Below are 18434 nucleotides of genomic sequence, written 5' to 3'. Positions count from 1 at the left end.
TGACCCCACCTGTCCACCCCCATGCTCACTGACCTCACCTGTCCACTCCCCATGCTCACTGACCTCACCTGTCCACTCCCCATGCTCACTGACCTCACCTGTCCACTCCCCATGCTCACTGACCCCACCTGTCTGCCCCCATGCTCACTGACCCCACCTGTCCGCCCCCATGCTCACTGACCCCACCTGTGCACCCCCATGCTCACTAACCCCACTTGTGCACCCCATGCTCACTGACCGCACCTGTGCACCCCCATGCTCACTGACCCCACCTGTGCACCCCCCTATAGCCCTAGCAGGACTTTCACAATGGCTGTTCCCTCTGTTTAAAACGCCCTTCCCTCCTTGTGTCTCCTGATTATCTTCTTAGATCTTAGAGTGTTCCTCTTTAGAGAAACTGCTTCGTTTTCTGAGTGGTTCAATGCTCCCCCAAAACGTTCCTAGGTCCTTCCATCCTCCCAGGTGCTGTCAAGGTTCTTCCTTTCCTTCCTTCCTTCCTTCCTTCCTTCCTTCCTTCCTTCCTTCCTTCCTTCCATTAGTCAGAATGATTGACTCCCTACTTTTTAGTTGGTTGCCCAGCACATGGTGCTTCCTGCTGCTGGAGTGAGAGACCCAGCAGTCAGTAGTTCAGAGGACAGAGGCCGACTCTGAGGGCCTGGCCTCTGGAGCTCTGACTAGGCTGCCACCCACCCCACCCCAGTCCAAACCACAGGAGTTAGACTGTGGGATGAAAGCAAAGATAATATGCTTTCCTGGAATGGTTGAGGCCCTGAGTTCGAGAATCAGATCCACTATCATAAAAACAAAGACAAAACAACGAAGGACAACCCATGCAGGCAACAGCCTGGGGCAAGATGGCTGCAGAGGCTCCTGAGCTAACTCCTGTTGGTCTGCTGGGGTCGAGTTAAGTGGAAGCTGATGTTCTCTGGGTCCTCCCAACACAGCCTCGGTGGGAAGCAGCCCCTCTGTGCTCAGCCCCTGCCCCCTGTTTCAGGATTCTTCCGGGCAGGTTATTTCTCGCTCCAATTGGACTGGGCTTGAAAGAAAGGGTAGAGATGGGAAGAGGCCAGGCAGGTGGGCTCTGAGGTGGGGTCAGTATCTGTGGAGACAATGGCTCAGATGGAATCTCCTTGGGATCTGGGCCTGTGAGGCAGGTATGATAAGGCAAAGGATGGGCACACTCTCGGGATATATTGCCCAGGTATGGAAGTTGAATAGAGCTGCCTGGGATACCAAGAGGAGAGGAAATGATTCTCTTCCTTCTCTTTCTTTTTTCTCCCCTCCATCTCTCTAAAGGTTGGGCTTTCCTGCCTCTGTTCTTCTGGGTCCCAGAGACCCAGGGCTTGTGGGAATTCTCAGGGTCCTTCCTGAAACTGAGAGATAGACCCCGCTGCTAGACACGTAGAGGAGGAGGAGGGAATGAGGAAAGAATGAAGGTTATTCAGAGGGGAAAGTTCACAGGCCTAAATTCCTGGGCTCCTGCCGCTTCAGTCATCCCGAGAAAAGAAAAAAAAAATCACAGCGGAATGATTTAGAGACCAAATTCTGTACATGGCGGAGACATGAAGACACTAAAGGCAAGAGAGAGAATCCAGTGGAGACAGAGGGCTCTGCTTTTGCCTGCAGCGGTGCGATGCGATGCTATCTGTCTCCAGCTGCCTCTCCCCCCCCTCCACAGTTCCCACCTCTGCCCCTCCTTCCTCTCAACCCCACAGTGTCTTCCCTGCAGGGTCTTTGCACCAGAACCTAGAATTGGAATTTACAGGTTCACAGCGCTAAGGCGGAGTGATGGAGGGGGAGCTGAAGGCTCCCGACGCTCAGACTATCTTCTCCAAACTCAAGCTGCCATTGCTACACTCCTGCCCTTTCCGTTGTGACCTCCTGCGATGTTTCTCTATACAGGCATATATGCAGAGGCATGTGCGTGTGTGTGTGATCGTGTGTACACGGGTGTGATTGTCAGGGAGGCTGGCGTGACTCTCAGCCCCAGCCAGCCCATCAGCTCTCTCCATTTGTACCTGCCCATGAGAATTACCTAGAACTGTGGAAGGGGTGTGGTTTCTGTAGGGTGTCCGTTTACCTGTGTCCCTCTGACGTATGTGTGAGTGTGCACACATGCATACAGGTTTATAACTGTTTGTGTCTCAGTCTTCAGCTCTGCTCTTTGGAAAGTCTCCTAAGGTGAAAGCGGCTTGAAACCTCCCGAACCTGTCCAGACTCAGGTCTCTGAAGGTTTGAGGGGGCACAAAGACAAAAATGATTTGAGTCTGTCCAGACTCCAACCAAAGGACAAAGGGAGCCATAAGGCAGGGTGCTCCCCAGAGCCCTGGTTCCCCCTTGGGACCAAAGCTCTGGCGTAGGGTCTCTAGAAGGACTGTCTCATCACGGCCCCAGGCCTCAGCATTCTTCCACTCTGATGCTTCCGCAAGCAACACTTGCCAACCGATTCTGGAGTGGGGCTGGGGGTGGGGGAGTGGGAGGATGGACGAAGGCTTGGAGAGTCCAGGGATGGCTAAAGAGTCTGCTGCAAGATCTGGCTGGAGCACATTGCAGGAGGGGTGGGGCCAACTGTGTGTGTTTAGAGGAAAGGTGGGGGGTGGGGGCAGAAGGGCCGCCTGCGGGGGAGCAGGCTTCTTGGCAAACGCCCCAGTTTCCTGAGCTGATCCCTGTTCCCTGCCACTGCTCCCAATTCTGTTGTTTCAATAACATCATTTTTATCCACCCCACAGAGAGACAGTGTCTTAGGAGGGGGAGGCAAGGAGCAGGGCTAGGGCATGGGGGGGGGGTGGGATAACTGAGAGAGCCTGGGGTCTGGAATCAGCAAAGACTAGATTTGGGGCGCTCCCTCCTCAGGGCGATCCCAGAGCTCAGGTCCCCTGATGACAAAGACAAATACATTAAAATTCTTGCCTCGGAGAAGAATGCAGGACAGGGAGAGTATTTCATAATCTGCAATAACAGTAGCAGGGTGGGGATAAGGGGCTTGGAACAGAGGCGCTGGCTCCCAGGGAGCTGGTCATTGGCCACCTGCAGCCTCCAGGGACACCCCCCCCCAACCTCTTAGATGCGAGGTTGGCACCAGCTAGCTTCAGTATTCATCCAGGCTGGTATATCCTTGAATGTGCTATGCTCAGCCTTGGTACTGCCTAATACAAGGGATGAGCAAAACTGCTACGTGCTGGAGCTGCACAAGCGTGCACTAGAAGGGGAGGAACGCAGCTGGTCCATTATCTGAGCACTGCTGTCTCCCTCCTCCCCACTTCTTCCTTCCTCAGAGTGCTCCCACACTCTTCAAACCTCAGTACCCAGGACAAGGACTTCACTGGTACATCTTTGACACCAGGACCCTGCCTTGGGGGTCTCCAGACAATCCAAGGCCTTATTTTTGTGTCTAGGATAAGGTTTCTCCTCTGCTCTCTTCTTCTGTCTGTCATTCACCTTCCTTCCGCAATCCGCTCCCCCTCCTGATGGAGTCATCTGTGGTCTTCTCATGCCTCCTCTCTGGCCCCAAGTCTCATCTTCACTCATTTGCCCTGCTCTCTGGACGACTCAGGACCTTGCCTTCTCTTCTCTCACCAGTGGTGTTTGTCTATATTGGCAGTGTTCTCAGTTTCCACTTCTAAATTCCTCTCCACCCCAAACGACAAGGAACGTTTCCCTCTGGTGTGAAATGTCTGCCACGTGGGCTTAAGGTCCCTGTTTAAGGTTGATGGGCCCTTAGATAGTGGTGGCAGAGAAATTGGCTCCTGCTTCGGAATGTCCGCACCACCTGTCCCTCGGCACTCCTGGGGCACGTCGGGGGGCCTCTGCCCCAGGCCAGAGGAGCAGAGGCTGCCGCCACGCTGCCAGCCGCTTGGCTTGATGAATGGAGCTGTCCCTCCTCCCCACGAGGCCTTTGATCTCTTCCGCGTGGGGAGGGGGTCAGGGGCATCAAAGACATTTTTGTGGCATTAGAGAATCAGATAAACCACCTCACCTGCAGCTGGCTCTCCCACCCCTTCTGCCCTGGCCAAGTTGGGGGAGAAACTCGAGGCAGGGCCCGAGGACAAGCAGACCCCACTACAGCAAGCGCTGACCCCTCTTCTCTAGGAAGTCTGCAAGCTCGGCCCTCCATCTCACTTATGAGTAGCGAATGCTGGAGCGCAGGCCCTGGAGAGGCTCCACTTGCAGTCTTATCTCCCCCACAGTGTCCGCCCCCGGCCGGACGCATGGCTGGGGAACTAGAACCCAGGCCTCGGACTGGCTCCCTTGCTGGGACAGCGGCTGCAGAAGGGGCAAGTAACACGGAGTTAGCTCTCCGCAAGAAAGTAATGCCTCCAAAGTGTGTCGGGTCGGCAGTCGAGTTGGACAGTCTCTACGGAGCATCCCGCGTCCCGGGCCGACTTCCTCACTGGCCCCCATCTGTATCTCCCTGCACACTGTTCCCTCCCCCCCCAAACTCCCTCATTCCTGGGAAGTTTTCTCTCTTTACAGTCAACAAACCTGTCAAACTTCTCCCAGCCAGTCCCCGTTTCCCAGTTCCTCTCCCCCCCCCCTTCCCCCATTACCCTTCTCTACTATTCCTCCCGCCACTCAGCGCAGCGGGCCCGGGGATGGCAGGGGACAACCTCGGAGGGGCGAGAAGAGGGGCAGGCGGGCGGGTCCCGCACCCAGGAGCGCGCGCGGGCCCCGCCCCAGCACCCGGCTCCCGCCCTTCGCTGCGCTCTGCGCCCGCCGCCCCGGGGCGCACAGCTCCTTCCCAGGAGTCCCGCCGCCTGACTGTCGCAACTGCCACCCCCGTGGCCCCCCTGTCCCCCTCCCCCGCCCACGCTTCGGCCCCGCTCCCCTCCCACCCCCGCCCCCGGCTCTGATTTCTCCTCTCCAGCGAGCTCTGCAGGAGACACAGGCTGCTCGGTCCGCTCTCCGCCTCCGCCGCGCCCTCCTCGCCGGGGATGGCCCCCCCTGCCGCCACGGCCGCCGCCGGCGGAGTCCTTGTCTCCCGGCAGCCGCCTCGGTCGCCGCGCTTGCCCTAAAGTCCGGCGGCCGCGAGCCCCGGCTCACCCCGCAGTCTCGCCCCCCTCACCCGTGCCAGACTGCGGTAGAGCGCTCACGATGCTGCCGCCGGTGCCCTCCCGCCTCGGGCTGCTGCTGCTGCTGCTCCTGTGCCCCGCGCACGTCGGTGGACTGTGGTGGTGAGTGCTGAGTGGGACTGTCCCCCGCGCAATTCCAAACGCCAGAGGGTGGGGACCCAGAGCCAGTCTTGGGACTCAGTGCCGCGATCCTGCTGCCTTCAGACTCTACCCGCTCAAAGATCCCAGCCACCGGGCGGTTGCACCAGGACCCTCGCAGACAGTTCCCTTCTGGTCTTCTGAAGTGCTACTTTGACACTCCCTATCCCTGGATATTCTATTGTGTTTCTTCCCCCTGTGTTCTCCTTCCCCCAGAGAAATGTGTTCAATTCATATCACAAGGAATGGGCAGGTAGGTCAGGGAAAGCTGCTGGATGTCATGAGATCCATAGTGAGAGATTAGGTGATGACGGGAGAAAAAGCGAGGAGAGCTCTGCAGCTGGATTTGAGGGGAAAGATGGGAACAAGGTGGGAAACTGTAAGGCAGAGGGCCAAACAGCTGCCTCTTTCCGTCCGTTACCTATAGCCTCACCTTTGCTGGCGCTTTCAGCATGGGCGGTGTGGAGGAAAAGGGAATGTAAATGGGGAAACTGAGTCAGGACTCTGACTTTCTTACTGCTTCCCCCCCAGCAAGTAAGAAAGACAGGAAGGAGATTCTGGAAGCCGGCCCTTCCAGACGTGGGAAGTAACGATTTTTTTAAAAAATGTGTAGCGGAGATGTGGGAACCGGGGAGTGTCCTAGTGAAGCGAGTAAGAGCCAGGCCAGTCGAGAGATGGGGCAAATTTTCAGACTGGACTCTGGGGATTAGATTTAGCCAGAGCAGACACCTAGAATGCGAAGGTTTCCAGAGGTTTGAGCCTTGAGGGGTAGGATAGAGAAGGAGAGGCGGGGGGCCCCGCTGGGACAACTGAGATCCAAATCCTCAAGACTTTTTTTCCTCTTAGTTTTTAGAGCCACAAACACCCGCCCGGAATAGCTCTGTGTTCAGTGAGGAGGGATTTGGGCAGGAGTGCTGATAGATTAGCCAATCCTAAGAAAGCAAGGACTTCTATATTTGCATATCGCCGCCTCATTGGCTGAACTCCTACCCTCTCACCCTCTCTCACCCGCCTTCGCGGCTTTGGACCCAGGGGTGGGGCAGGCCCATCCCTCTCTCCGACTGAGATTGAGTAGTATGCCCACACAGGAAGCTGTTGGCCGCTATCCTTCCGCGATGCGGGAGATACATCCTCGTGGGTGTCAGTGAGACGGCAAATACAAGACCCAGGTTCGGGTTAGGGAACATGCGTCTTTAGTTTAGTTGCAATGCAGTCCTTAGCAGTTTTGACAGCCGGATCTAATCTCAGCCATTAAATCTGTGGTTTTAAACGAATCACTTCCCCACCCTACCCTACAAACTCAGTTTTTAAAGAACAGTCTCCCTACCTGCTAGGATTGCCGAGAAGACAGGGTAGGGAGATCTATAGAATGATCTGACATTAGGAGCCTTCTTCCCAATTCCATAGGCCCCCTGGGGAGTGAAAAGTGGGATTCCCTTAAATTCAGAAAAAGAGTCAAAGGTAAAGAGCTCCCTCTTTCCTCTTAGACACCTTTCCTAATTTTACTCTTTCTCAAGATGTAGGGCAGGGCTGTCCCTGCCATCTCATTCTTCCTTCCCCATTGGTCTAATTTGTCCTTTCTAACAATTAAAATACCACTTCCTCCACAAAGCTGTCATTCTGAGGGGCCAGTGGCCTCCACCCCACTGCAATGCGGTGCTCCTACCATGCTCTGAGCACTGGGCAACTGTGAAGTTACTGCACTTTACTGGTAATTGTCTTTTCTTTTTGTCCTGTTCCTTTGTCTTGAGAGTTCTAGAAGCCCAAGATAGCATAGGTGCCGGACACAGGTTTAAGGAGTGTTTTCTGGGTTTGTATCTGTGAAGGTTCCTTTGTTTAGGAAGGACTGCTGGGTGGGAGCCAAGCTGAGGGAGAGGGGCCTGGGCCCTCTGGAGATTGACCCTGAAGCTGGGAAGCAGGGAGTGGGGGAGGAGGTGAGGAGGGCAGGTGTGGGAGAACACAGGGGCCTTCATGGCCACAGCTGCAGTGGGGAGCTGAATGAAGAGTGAGGGCCAGCGTGATAAGGTGGCCAGCACATGCTTCTCTCTCAGCTGTGTCTCAGCGAGAACCTGTGCCTCCCACCTGCCTTGGCCCCTTCCCTTTCTATTCCTTTGGTCTGAGCCCAGGTTGGCTTCCATGGTCTTTGACTCCTGCTCATGCTCCTCCCCCCGTCATAGTCTTCCCAGGCCAGGCCTGAGCCTGTGGGTAGGTCTTGTTTGGTGTTAGCCTGGGGTTCTTGGCCACTTTCCACCCTAGCTCCCCAGTCTCACTATAGCTAGGTACTTCAGAACTGGTGTCTAGGACCTTCTGTGCTGCCTCTTCCTTCTCAGAGGATGATAGCTAGAAACTCCGTGGGTGACCAGAAAAGCAGTGTGGCCTACAGTAGCCATTTCCAGAATCGAGCTGTGGTCAGGATAGAGGCTGGGAAAACTGACTGCCTAGACCACTAAAAGAGAGTCCCGAGCTGGGTGGTAGTGGTGGCACATGCCTTCAATCCCAGCACTCGGGAGGCAGAGGTAGGTGGTCTACAGAGCTACAGAGCGAGTTCCAGGACAGCTAGGGCTATTACATAGAGAAACTCTGTCTCAAAAAACAAAACAAAACAAACAGAACAACCAAACCCCACCCCCCAAAAAGAGGGTCCTGGAGGAGAGTGACCCAGGCCCTGGATCAGTCAGTTCAGGGACCAGGCTGTCTGGCTCCAAAGACCTCTATCTTCCACCTTTCTCTTCCCTCCACCTCCTCCCAAGGCAATGCAAGATTTCTATTTTTAATTTTTCTTGTTTAGTTTTGAGACAGGGTCTTGCTATGTGGCCGCGCATGCCTTCCAAACTCTGCCGCCAGCCTCTGTGTATCTCTCCAGTGTAACCATATCTTTGTGAGTCCCAGAATCCCAGATTCCAGGACACTGGCCAGGCCCTCCTGAGGTCATCTTGCTCAGTTCCTGCCTCCAGGCCATCCAACCTGTGTTCTGCCCTCCCTCCCGCCAAGAACTCTGTCCTGAGAGTAAGGGCAGGAAAGAGACTCTGGCTCCTGGATCACCAGGTCCCCTCTCCTCCTCTGCTCCCCTCTCCACAATGTCTGAGCCATCTTTGTTTCTACCCTCAATCAGTGGATGTAGAAAATAGCACACTCTCATAGAAGAGCCAAGTCAATCTCCCGTCTTCGCTCTTCCTCTTTCCTCCCTGTTTTCTATTTTCTGTGAGCAAAACCAATTCTCCCCTGTTTCACCAGGAAAGAGTCTACACCCAGTCATCCACTTAGCTAAAGCTCAGGGGCAGGCTTGCTGCTGACCCCACAGGGAGGCAGGGAAAGGACCAGACCACTTCCTGGTACTCAGGCCTTCTGGATGCTCTCTGCTATTCCTTTGTGTGCCCATACTAGTCCTGGTCACTAGACCATCCCGTCTTTATCTGGAGCCCTTGACCCCTCCTGGCCAACGCTGAGGCTTACTCACATCCAAGTTCCAGAGTAGGGATGGCTTGGGGGTGGGGTAACCATCCAGTCCCTTTTCCAGGCCTCAGCCTTGGCAGCTTCCCTTGTGGGGAGACAATGAGGCTAAGAGCAGAAAAGGGCAGGGGCTAAAGGACGCAGGCTTGATCCCGGCCAGAGCATGCCCTGGGTCCACCAGAGTCCTGGCACTGTGACATTTCCTGGGGTGTAGTGGGGGCTGGGGGTGTGAGGCTCCCTCCTGCCCCGTTCGCATCTGAAGCCAGGAGTTGGTGGCTGGAGGTCAGTGGGAGGCCCCATCACCAGGGCCCTGCAAGGGGGATTCCAGAATGTGTACTTTGATGGGGAAGTGCAGCTGCGGAGGGAACGGGGGCCGGGCAGCAGCCAGCCCAGGCCAGGCAGCAGGAGGCCTCAGGGAACCGGACGCCTAGCCTCTGCAGACTGGTGAGAGCGCCCCCTAGCCTGGCATTTTGAGAAATGTGGCCAGGAGACTTTGGCTGGTTATACCCGCCCGGAGCCCTCTGTTTTAATCTCGAATGTGATCTAGAAAGGACCGAGAAGTAACCTGTCTGTTACGGTCAGTGGTGAGGGTAGAAGGTCCAGGGACAGGAGGGGACTTGCCCAGTGCTAAGCCTGCATGTTGGTAGCTAAGATTGGGGCTCTGAGCCCTGCCTCTTTCTTAGTGTCCTCTTCTTGTGTGTGATGGGGGTGGGAATCAAGATGAGGGACAAGGCTTTCACGGGCCCCTTTGCTCCCTCCCCCATCCCACCCTCAGACGAGTGCTCGCCATTCTACACGTTAGAGCAGAAGGTATGACAACTGTCCAGCAGGCATCCAGTGGAGGGCACTGCCTCCGGAGCTTTGGCAAGCAGGAAGTTCTTTTGCACAGTGAACTCTGTCTGGGAAGGGAAAGCCCCTGCCTCTCAAAAAAAAAAAAAAAAAAAAGGAGACAAAAAGACAAAAGTGTGAGGAAAGACACAGGGAACCAAATGTGTCTGCGTGGGGAAGGGAGAGTGGCAAGTGGGGGCCACAGGTGGGCAGTGGGGAGGCAGGGGTTAATGGAGCTGGGGCATCACTGGCTTTGATGTGGTGGTTGGGATGGGGGTAGGGACTGGGGGAGGGGAGCAGTAATTACCGAGTTAGGAGTTAGACAGAGCAGGACAGGACAGGCGGGCGGGCACAGGCCCGGCAGCCTCAGCAGCCGTCAGGCAACATTTTTCTGCCCCCTTTCCACCACCCACCTCCCCCACCTCCACACACCCCCACCCACAGCCCCAGGGCTCAGAGCTCCCTCTGCTGGCTCCTAGGAGGTGGGGTCGGATGTAGGATCTTGGGGGTAAGGAGTTGGGGGCGGGTAGAGAGACTGGCATGCTTGCTGTGAGATTTTCCTAGGGGGTTAGGCACGCCTAGGAAGTCTGTGGTCCCTTGGCCTCAGTGAGCCATTTGGTGAAGAGGATGGATCCTGAGAGCCCCGGTCCCTGGGTAGGCTGAATACAGAAGGAAACCTAGATCCACATTGGACAGGAAAGATAGAATGTTGCAGAAAGGACATTCTTGGGACTCCACACCTACCACCTACATCCCTACCGCTTGCCCTGCATTGAGCAGGCCTGAGAATTTGATGGGATCCACTCTCTGTCCAGGCCAGGATACATGGGGGGAGGGATTACAATTTCCATTTTCCAGTCGAGGAACTGGTGTTTAACTTTACCATCCAACAAATATTAAGTGTGTTTCGCATGCCAGGGACTCACACCACATCACACAAGCAAGTGACAGAGCTTAGATCCAGCTCATGCCTGGACCCCCAAAGCCCTGAGTGTGTCCCACTGAGGTGAGGACACCATGCCCACTTGTGAGATTCCTGTCTTTAATGAGACTGAGGAAACAAGACAAGCAATCACAAGCAAGACACACTCAAATGTGTACAGCCAGGACGCAGGCTGCTGCTCCTGAGGGTCGGACCTCTGAGGTGAGATTGGAGAGATGCTGGCTAAGAACATCCTGATGGCTTACAATTGTCGAGGAAGTGGCCTTGAGACCAGAAATGTGGCCTGGGTTGGAGTCAGGCCCTGAGAGCAGCAATGAATTGTGTGGTACCACCGTGAGAGGCCACCTGGGGTCTTCTCATGGCTCAGGCGGCCATCTCCATACCGGCTTTGGGTGGTCTCATTCTGTTCTCACAGCACTGGAGGTTGAGCCCACAGCCTCAAGCATGCCAGGCAAGGGTTCTACGACCGAACTTTTTATTTTGAGATAGGGTCTTACTGAGTTTTCCAGACGGCCCTTGAGCTTACAATCCTCCTACCCCAACTTCCTGAGGAGCTGCCACCGGACCAACTCCTGTTGGTGGATGTTTGTTGTTGGGGAGATTTTATAGCCCAAGCTCTTGACCAAAAACTTGCTATGTAGATCAGGCTGGCTTTTGACTCACAGAGACCCACCTGCCTCTGCCGCCCAGCTGCTGGGATTAAAGGCCTATGCCACAATGCCTGGCTCTGATTTGATTTTTTTCTTGTTTTTTGAGACAGGGTTTCCCTGTGTAATAGTCCTAGCTGTCCTAGAACTAACTCTTGTAGACCAGGCTGGCCTCAAACTCACAGGGATCCGCCTGCCTCTGCCTCCTGAGTGCTGGGATTAAAGGCGTGCGCCATGACCACCTGGCCTCTGTTTTGATTTTTAAATAACCTATTTTGTATTGAGGAGTCCCCTCCAGGAAGTGGCCAGCAACCATCACCTCTGCTCATCTTGCTCACCTGTGTGATGGTGAAGTAGCTGAAGTGAGCAAGCTAGTCTTCACCGTCTCCTTGTATTCTTCGAATCCAGAGGCAGAAGAGTAAGATAATAAAATGAACCAGAATATCGAGGTCTCTGGGTCACACAGGTCTACAGATACCTCTGGTAGGAATTGTCTGGGCTCTGCCGCCATCTTAAGTGGACCACTGACCCATCAACTGTAGTCCTGGAGGGAGAATTCTCAGTGCAGGCCAGGACAGTTACGGTGGCCTGGTAGGCTTGTCCCTTCTTGTCTGTATATGAGTTTTTTTAGGGCAAGCCATGTTCTCTGCGCCCACATGTGGCAATACGATTATATCCCAGAGAGTATGTAGTGTGTCTATTCTTTACCACCATGCATTTCAGGATTTAAAATATACAAATTGCTCTAAACATGTGTGTACCTTCTCTGGGCTGACCCCAGGTCACCACTGATCCAGAGTCCCCCAAAACAGAGTTCATTATGTAAGGAAACAAAAGGACTGGAAACAAAGTTAATGAGCGGACCAGAGAGGAGGTGGGGGCCTGCTCTAAGGTGGAGTCAGACATTACCACTGAGACTGGAGGGCTTCTAGCATCAGCAACCCACCATTTCTTCTGAAGCTCACAGAGGAAACTGTTCTGAAATGGCTCAGCCCACCCAGAACTGACTAAAACCAGGGTCAGAGGTAGGGCTGGGTAGTTTGTTCACTACCCTGTGTCTTTTCTGGAGTTTCACTTCCTATGCTTTTAGGACGGGAGTGAGGACAGGAGGGCAGGGAACAAGCTGGTCCCTTGGGATTCTAGTGTTATCACTGCCCATCCCTCCTCCTGACCAGCTGGTAAATAAGTTCCCAGGAAGCCAGCCAGTCCCTCAACCCTGTGAAGGGCCAGTCCCACCTCCTGGGGGCCCTGCCTGCATAGCCCCATGATTCCTTTCCTATCTCCAGCCCCTGGGAAGCGGACAAGGCCAAGAGGGTTTAGCAGTTCTTCCTTGCTACCCCCAAACTCTTTCCTGCACCGCTAAGGAAGGAGGCGGGAGCAGGGGGAGGGACGGGGCAGAGTGACCTTGGGAAGATAAGTCCATCCAACCTTGGGAAAGTAGGAAGTGTGCCGATGGCAGGGGTGGTGTGGGGGTGTGGCTGGGCGGAACTTAGCAGTAGGGGTTCTGTGGAGATGGAGACGGGAACTGTGAGTTTTCAGAGCCTCATGCAGTCAGGAGGAGAAGAGTGTGCAGGTGGCAGAGGGGAGCTGAACAGCTGCAGGGAGGCTTGCTCCTCTCATGTTTGAGGCTACACTAGGAGTCATGAAATGACACCACATCAATGGGACCTGGACTCGAGGGGGGGCTTATGGCTCATTCATTCCGGAACATATGGTAAGCATTCATGGTCAGTATATAGCTGTATCTATTCGTCTATAATGTAGAGTTCAAGACATGCAAATCTTCTGGATAAACATCGCAGGGATATAGATCAGGTACCCAAAAAGCTTCCACAAGAAGATAAATAAAAAAGAAGAAAGAAAAAAAAAGACTGTCCCAACAACGAGGAAGCTCATAACCTTATCTCCCTACCTGAACAACCTTGCTGGAAGCCACTCAAATCCAAATCCTTTTTTAATGAGGTGGATAAGTGGACAGATTTATTAATGAAGATGTATACAAAAAGATAAGACCGGATTCTTTTTGTAGTGCAATTTTCAGTCTAGACATTAGTAAAGAGGGGATACAAACAAGGAATAGACAAAGTACCAATGGGACAATAACAGTCTCAGTTGGGGGTAGGGTGTTTAGGCAGGTGGATGAGCAGATAGAGACTGATCAATTCTCCAAGGTCAGTGGGCCACGGGGAGGCTCAATATAAGGGAATCTTTGCTGCATGTTTCTGCCCAGGAGAGATGCTTGATCTTGAAGTATTTGGATAGGGATAACAGCATTCCTAATCCCCTCTCCCAAGTGTGTGTGTGTGTGTGTGTGTGTGTGTGTGTGTGTGTGTGTGTGTGAGAGAGAGAGAGAGAGAGAGAGAGAGAGAGAGAGAGAGAGAGAGAGATGGGGCTTTCACATCTTTCTGCAAACATCTCTTTGAGCACCTCATCTCCAGTGCTGAGAGTTTTACCTTAAGACCTACATTCCTCTGGCTGCTATTTAAGACCATCACATCTCAGGACATGCCTGGGCAGCCTGCACTTGTGGAGTAACCAGGGGACAGCGGGGCAGATGTGCACGGAAGCAAAGCTGAGAAGTTGGCCACCCCGACCTGTCACCCTCTATTGCTAAGGTTTACACCCCACTGCCTCCAGTGTGCACCCCACTCCCCAGTCTTTCTTTCCCTGCCCTCTGCAGAAGGGTTTTAAATGGTCTCCAGTTAACCTCCCTAGCTCTGCCCACATATCCCTTCAAGCCCCAGCTCTTAGCTGTGTTCAAATAGAAGCTATCTGATTCAAGCGGTTTCCCCCAGGTGTGAATTCCTGGCTGACAACCTATGGACAGCGAGTGGCAGCTCTCTCCTCAGGTGGAATGAAGGTGGGCAGGGCAAAGAGGCTGCTGACGGTGTGCAGAACTCCCCATCAGGTCTCTACCCACCAAACCAAACATCACCCCCCCACGCTAGCACACGGGGCTTGGCTTGGCGCCACCTCTCTCTGGGAAAGCCAGCTACCCTGGAGCAAGAGAAGGGTCATCATCACCTATCCGCCAACAATGCTGAGCAGCTCCCAGCTCCTTCCTCCAGCTGTCTAGCTTAGGAAAACGGGCGGGGGAGGGGAGCAGGATAGGAGGGTCCACCTCAGCCATCTAAGCAACAATTTTCTCATTTTACAGAAAAAGTCGAACTCAGAGGCTCTGTTCCCGAGACACTCTAGTACCTCATGGCTGTTTTGTCCTTCAGATGGCCCCTGCTTTGTACTGGGGCTGTCCGGGTTGCAGCCCACTAAGGCCACATCCTTCCTTGATAGGATCTCCTTTTATCATTTTTATTTACAATACTTTCTTTTATTAAACGTGTGGTTTTTGTTTTTTTTAAACAGCTTTCTTGATCTTTTTTTCCTACTAATTTATCCCTAGTTTCCCCTTTGGGCTAGGTCTATTGAATTTTAACCTTGGCCTCCTTGGTGACAGCTACCTTCACCTTGAGCGAAGTTCCTTTAAGGGTTTATTAATGAAGATGCAGGGGCTGGAGAGATGGCTCAGAGGTTAAGAGCATTGCCTGCCCTTCCAAAGGTCCTGAGTTCAATTCCCAGCAACCACATGGTGGCTCATAGCCATCTGTAATGGGGTCTGGTGCCCTCTTCGGACCTGCAGGTGCATACACAGACAGAATATTGTATACATAATAAATGAATAAATATTAAAAAAAGAAGATGCACACAGAGGGATACGACTGAATCCTTGCTGTGATGCAATTCTTAATCTATACTTTAGTAGAGAGGGGACGCAGACTTGGAAAGGGAAGGGGGGCAATATCAATCTCTGGGGTAGGACTGAGAGACTGCAGCACCTGGCTGTGGGCTGAGTGGGGCTGGTTCCCACTTCTTCAGCCTCCCAACTCTATCCCAGGTCTTGTGTTTGGGGTGTATCCTCCTGACCTGCTCTTCTGCTCCCCAGGGCTGTGGGGAGCCCCCTGGTCATGGATCCTACCAGCATCTGCAGGAAGGCCAGGCGGCTGGCAGGACGGCAAGCTGAGCTGTGCCAGGCAGAGCCGGAAGTGGTGGCAGAGCTTGCCCGGGGCGCAAGGCTGGGGGTCCGAGAATGTCAGTTCCAGTTCCGTTTCCGACGCTGGAATTGTTCCAGTCACAGCAAGGCCTTTGGGCGCGTCTTGCAGCAGGGTTAGTGTGGGAGAGGCCCCTGAGGGAGGCTCTTTCACCTTGGGGGGGGGGAGGGCCAGCTTTGGGGAAACTGCTTGAACCCTATCTCCGTTTTACCCATAGGCATTCGGCCCATCTTGCCCCTCCACACCTGTCTCCCAGATGGCCCAGAACAGGCTGAGGAGGGGGTTCCTATTCCCATCTATGATACTGGGCACTCACTGACCTCGGCTCCGTCCTCCCTCCGCAGACATTCGAGAGACAGCCTTCGTGTTTGCCATTACTGCAGCCGGCGCCAGCCACGCGGTCACGCAGGCCTGTTCCATGGGAGAGCTCCTGCAGTGTGGTTGCCAGGCACCCCGTGGGCGAGCACCACCTAGGCCCACTGGCCTTCTGGGCACCCCTGGGCCTCCAGGACCAGCAGGTTCCCCAGAAGCCAGCGCAGCCTGGGAGTGGGGAGGCTGTGGAGATGATGTGGACTTCGGGGATGAGAAGTCAAGACTCTTTATGGATGCTCAGCACAAGCGGGGACGTGGAGACATCCGCGCACTGGTGCAACTACACAACAATGAGGCAGGCAGGCTGGTGCGTAAGGGCAGGAGCTGTGGGTATCGTGCCTGAGTGTGGAAGTGTGGGTGTGCAAGAGAGCGCCAGTGGGTGTGGCAGAGTGTGGGTGGCAGCATATTTGTGGTAGCATGGGCACGAGTAAAGGTGTGAATTGTAGCAGGGTGTCGATGGTGTATGGGTGTGTGCAAGACAGGGAGAGCTGGGAAGACTGGGACTTGGGCAGGGACACGGACACACATGGCAGGTGAGATGTCCAGTCTAGAGGGCTGGGGCTGGGGGTGCTGAGAGGAACAGTGAGCAGAGTTGGGGGGATAGTATGTCTAGAATAGTACTGAGGGCCAGTAGAGACCCAAGGTGGGGTGCGCATCCCTCTGAAACATGACGTGGACGTCAGGGCAGGAGAGAGGCTAGGAATGAAATTAAGGCTAGAAGCCATGGAAAGGTCTGGGGTCTGGTGATAGAGGTACCAGAGAAAGTGAGGGTTAGAATGGAGCCTAGAACTGAGTTGGAACGGGCTGAAGGATTATGAGTCCAGTGGGAAATCAGCAGAGGCCAGGATGGCCCAGACCCAGCTTCAGACCAGCAAGCAAGGGAGGAGAGAGAGTACGGAGCCCTGTTCTCCTTAGGGCATTCAGGTGGAGCCTCCTACATCCTACATCTCAGTTCCTGAGTAGCTGAGGAACACCCCTTCACACATTCTGTGTCCTTTAGGGCTCAGCCCAAGGCATCAGGCAAACCGGGAGGAGGGGGCCTAGGAGAGAAATGTCCGGACAGGCCCACATACCTGTTGAGAGGGTTGGGGAGGGGTGACAGAGACAGACGCCCAGGCGCTGGCTGTGTCTGCTCAGCTCTGCCTGGGGCCGCGAGGGGCAGGAATGAGGAGGCTGGGCTGGCGGGAGGGTTAGGCTGCGACAGCTGCCACTTCTCCCCACTCCAGGAAGAATGGAGAATCTCACCACTGCGTCCATTCTATTCTCTCCCGCTCCCTGGCTTCGGATCCTGGAACTTCTGCTCTACTATTTCCACTTCCCACTCTCTTACTCCTTTACCTTCGTCATTCTTCCTCCTCCCTAAGCGGTCGTTTTCTCAATTTTCTCCTTCTAACCTTGTGCTTACCTGCACGTCTTTCTTCTCCCTCCCCTCCCTCCCTCCCTCCCTTTCTTCCTCTTCCTTCCTCCCTTTCCTTCCTTGACCCCTCCTTCGCCACCCTCTGCTTCCTTTGCTTTCGGTTGGTCCCCTGCCTGCCTGCCTGCCCCCCCCCCCGTCTCTGTCTCTCTGTCTCTCTGTCTCTCTCTCTGTCTCTCTCTCTGTCTCTCTCTCTGTCTCTCTCTCTGTCTCTCTCTCTGTCTCTGTCTCTCTCTCTCTCTCTCTCTCTCTCTCTCTCTCTCTCTCTCTCTCTCTCTCTCTGCCCCGCCTGTCGCCCCGCCCCTCTGCTCCCGCAGGCGGTGCGGAGCCACACGCGCACCGAGTGCAAGTGCCACGGGCTGTCGGGTTCGTGCGCTCTGCGCACCTGCTGGCAGAAGCTGCCTCCGTTCCGCGAGGTGGGCGCAAGGTTGCTGGAACGCTTCCACGGAGCTTCACGCGTCATGGGCACCAACGACGGCAAAGCCCTGCTGCCCGCAGTCCGCACGCTCAAGCCTCCAGGCCGAGCCGACCTCCTCTACGCCGCCGACTCGCCCGACTTCTGTGCCCCCAATCGGCGTACCGGCTCTCCAGGCACGCGCGGCCGCGCCTGCAACAGCAGTGCCCCGGACCTCAGCGGCTGCGACCTGTTGTGCTGCGGTCGCGGACACCGCCAGGAGAGCGTACAGCTCGAGGAGAACTGCCTGTGCCGCTTCCACTGGTGCTGCGTGGTGCAGTGCCACCGCTGCCGCGTGCGCAAGGAGCTCAGCCTGTGCCTCTGACGAGCCGCCTGCCTCGCAACTGCGCGCAGCCCTCTTGGCAATCTGCGGGACCACTGGATTCCAGCAGGTGGCGCTGTCTGGACCCAGCTGTTCCCTAGGGAAAATACATATCTAAGCCTTGAGACACTTGCAGGGGCTGGGAATTTGAGGTTTACACGTACCTACGAAGGCTTGAGGACCCTGCCCCTCCAGCATTCACCAGAAGGGTCCTGTGCTTTTTTTCTTTTTCTTTTTCTTTTTTTTTGCCGGAGACTATGCAAACTCTCCCTCCCTTTGGCCTCCCAGATGGAAATAAAAAAAACAAAAAACAAAAACAAAAAACAGACTCTGGCCTCTGGAGATGGTACTCCTCAGAATTACTGGGTTGGCTGGGCAAGTTTAGTATCAATAAAGACATTTAAACCAATGGACAGGACCCACAGTTTGAGGGAAGGTAGCCCTAGAGTGCCAGGATATGGAAGGGAGGTGGTCCAGATAAACTAGCATTTTGGCCTGAATCTATAAACCCATCACCAAGGCAGGGGAGGGTGAGGGAGGGCTCCTGGAAACCCTTTCTCTCTCCTTTGGCACCCCTTTGTTAATTTTTATCCACACCAAGCACCTGAATCTTGAGGACAAGTGATTCCATTTTAAAGGGACATAAAGGGCCCAGAAGCTTCTAGCAGTGTGCTCAGTTGTCAGGCCTTTGTGTTAATTTTTAGGGCATTATGCCTATTTCTGTGACTCCTGAGGAAATCAAGGGTAGACT

At 54.6% G+C, this 18434-nt stretch overlaps 1 protein-coding gene across 2 annotated transcripts in view; it reads left to right on the top strand.

Moving 5' to 3' along the window:
* Positions 1–17895, top strand: part of Wnt6 (Wnt family member 6) — a 72280-nt gene extending 54385 nt beyond the window's left edge. The window contains exons 3-6 of one of the 2 annotated variants that reach the window (XM_057755860.1): positions 4865–5171; positions 15016–15236; positions 15466–15800; positions 17225–17895. In XM_057755860.1, the coding sequence (XP_057611843.1) occupies positions 5092–5171; positions 15016–15236; positions 15466–15800; positions 17225–17686 (1098 nt within the window). In that variant the 5' untranslated portion in view covers positions 4865–5091 and the 3' untranslated portion in view covers positions 17687–17895. Of the gene's footprint in view, positions 1–4823; positions 5172–15015; positions 15237–15465; positions 15801–17224 lie in introns of those variants that run through there. The other variant, XM_057755853.1, reaches the window with a different exon arrangement.
* Positions 17896–18434: the final 539 nt, after the last annotated feature.

Source organism: Chionomys nivalis, chromosome 2 (genome assembly GCF_950005125.1).
Source record: "Chionomys nivalis chromosome 2, mChiNiv1.1, whole genome shotgun sequence".
Lineage (NCBI taxonomy): Eukaryota > Metazoa > Chordata > Mammalia > Rodentia > Cricetidae > Chionomys > Chionomys nivalis.
Note: the sequence above shows the minus strand (reverse complement) of the source record. Positions and strands in the feature narration are given on the sequence as shown.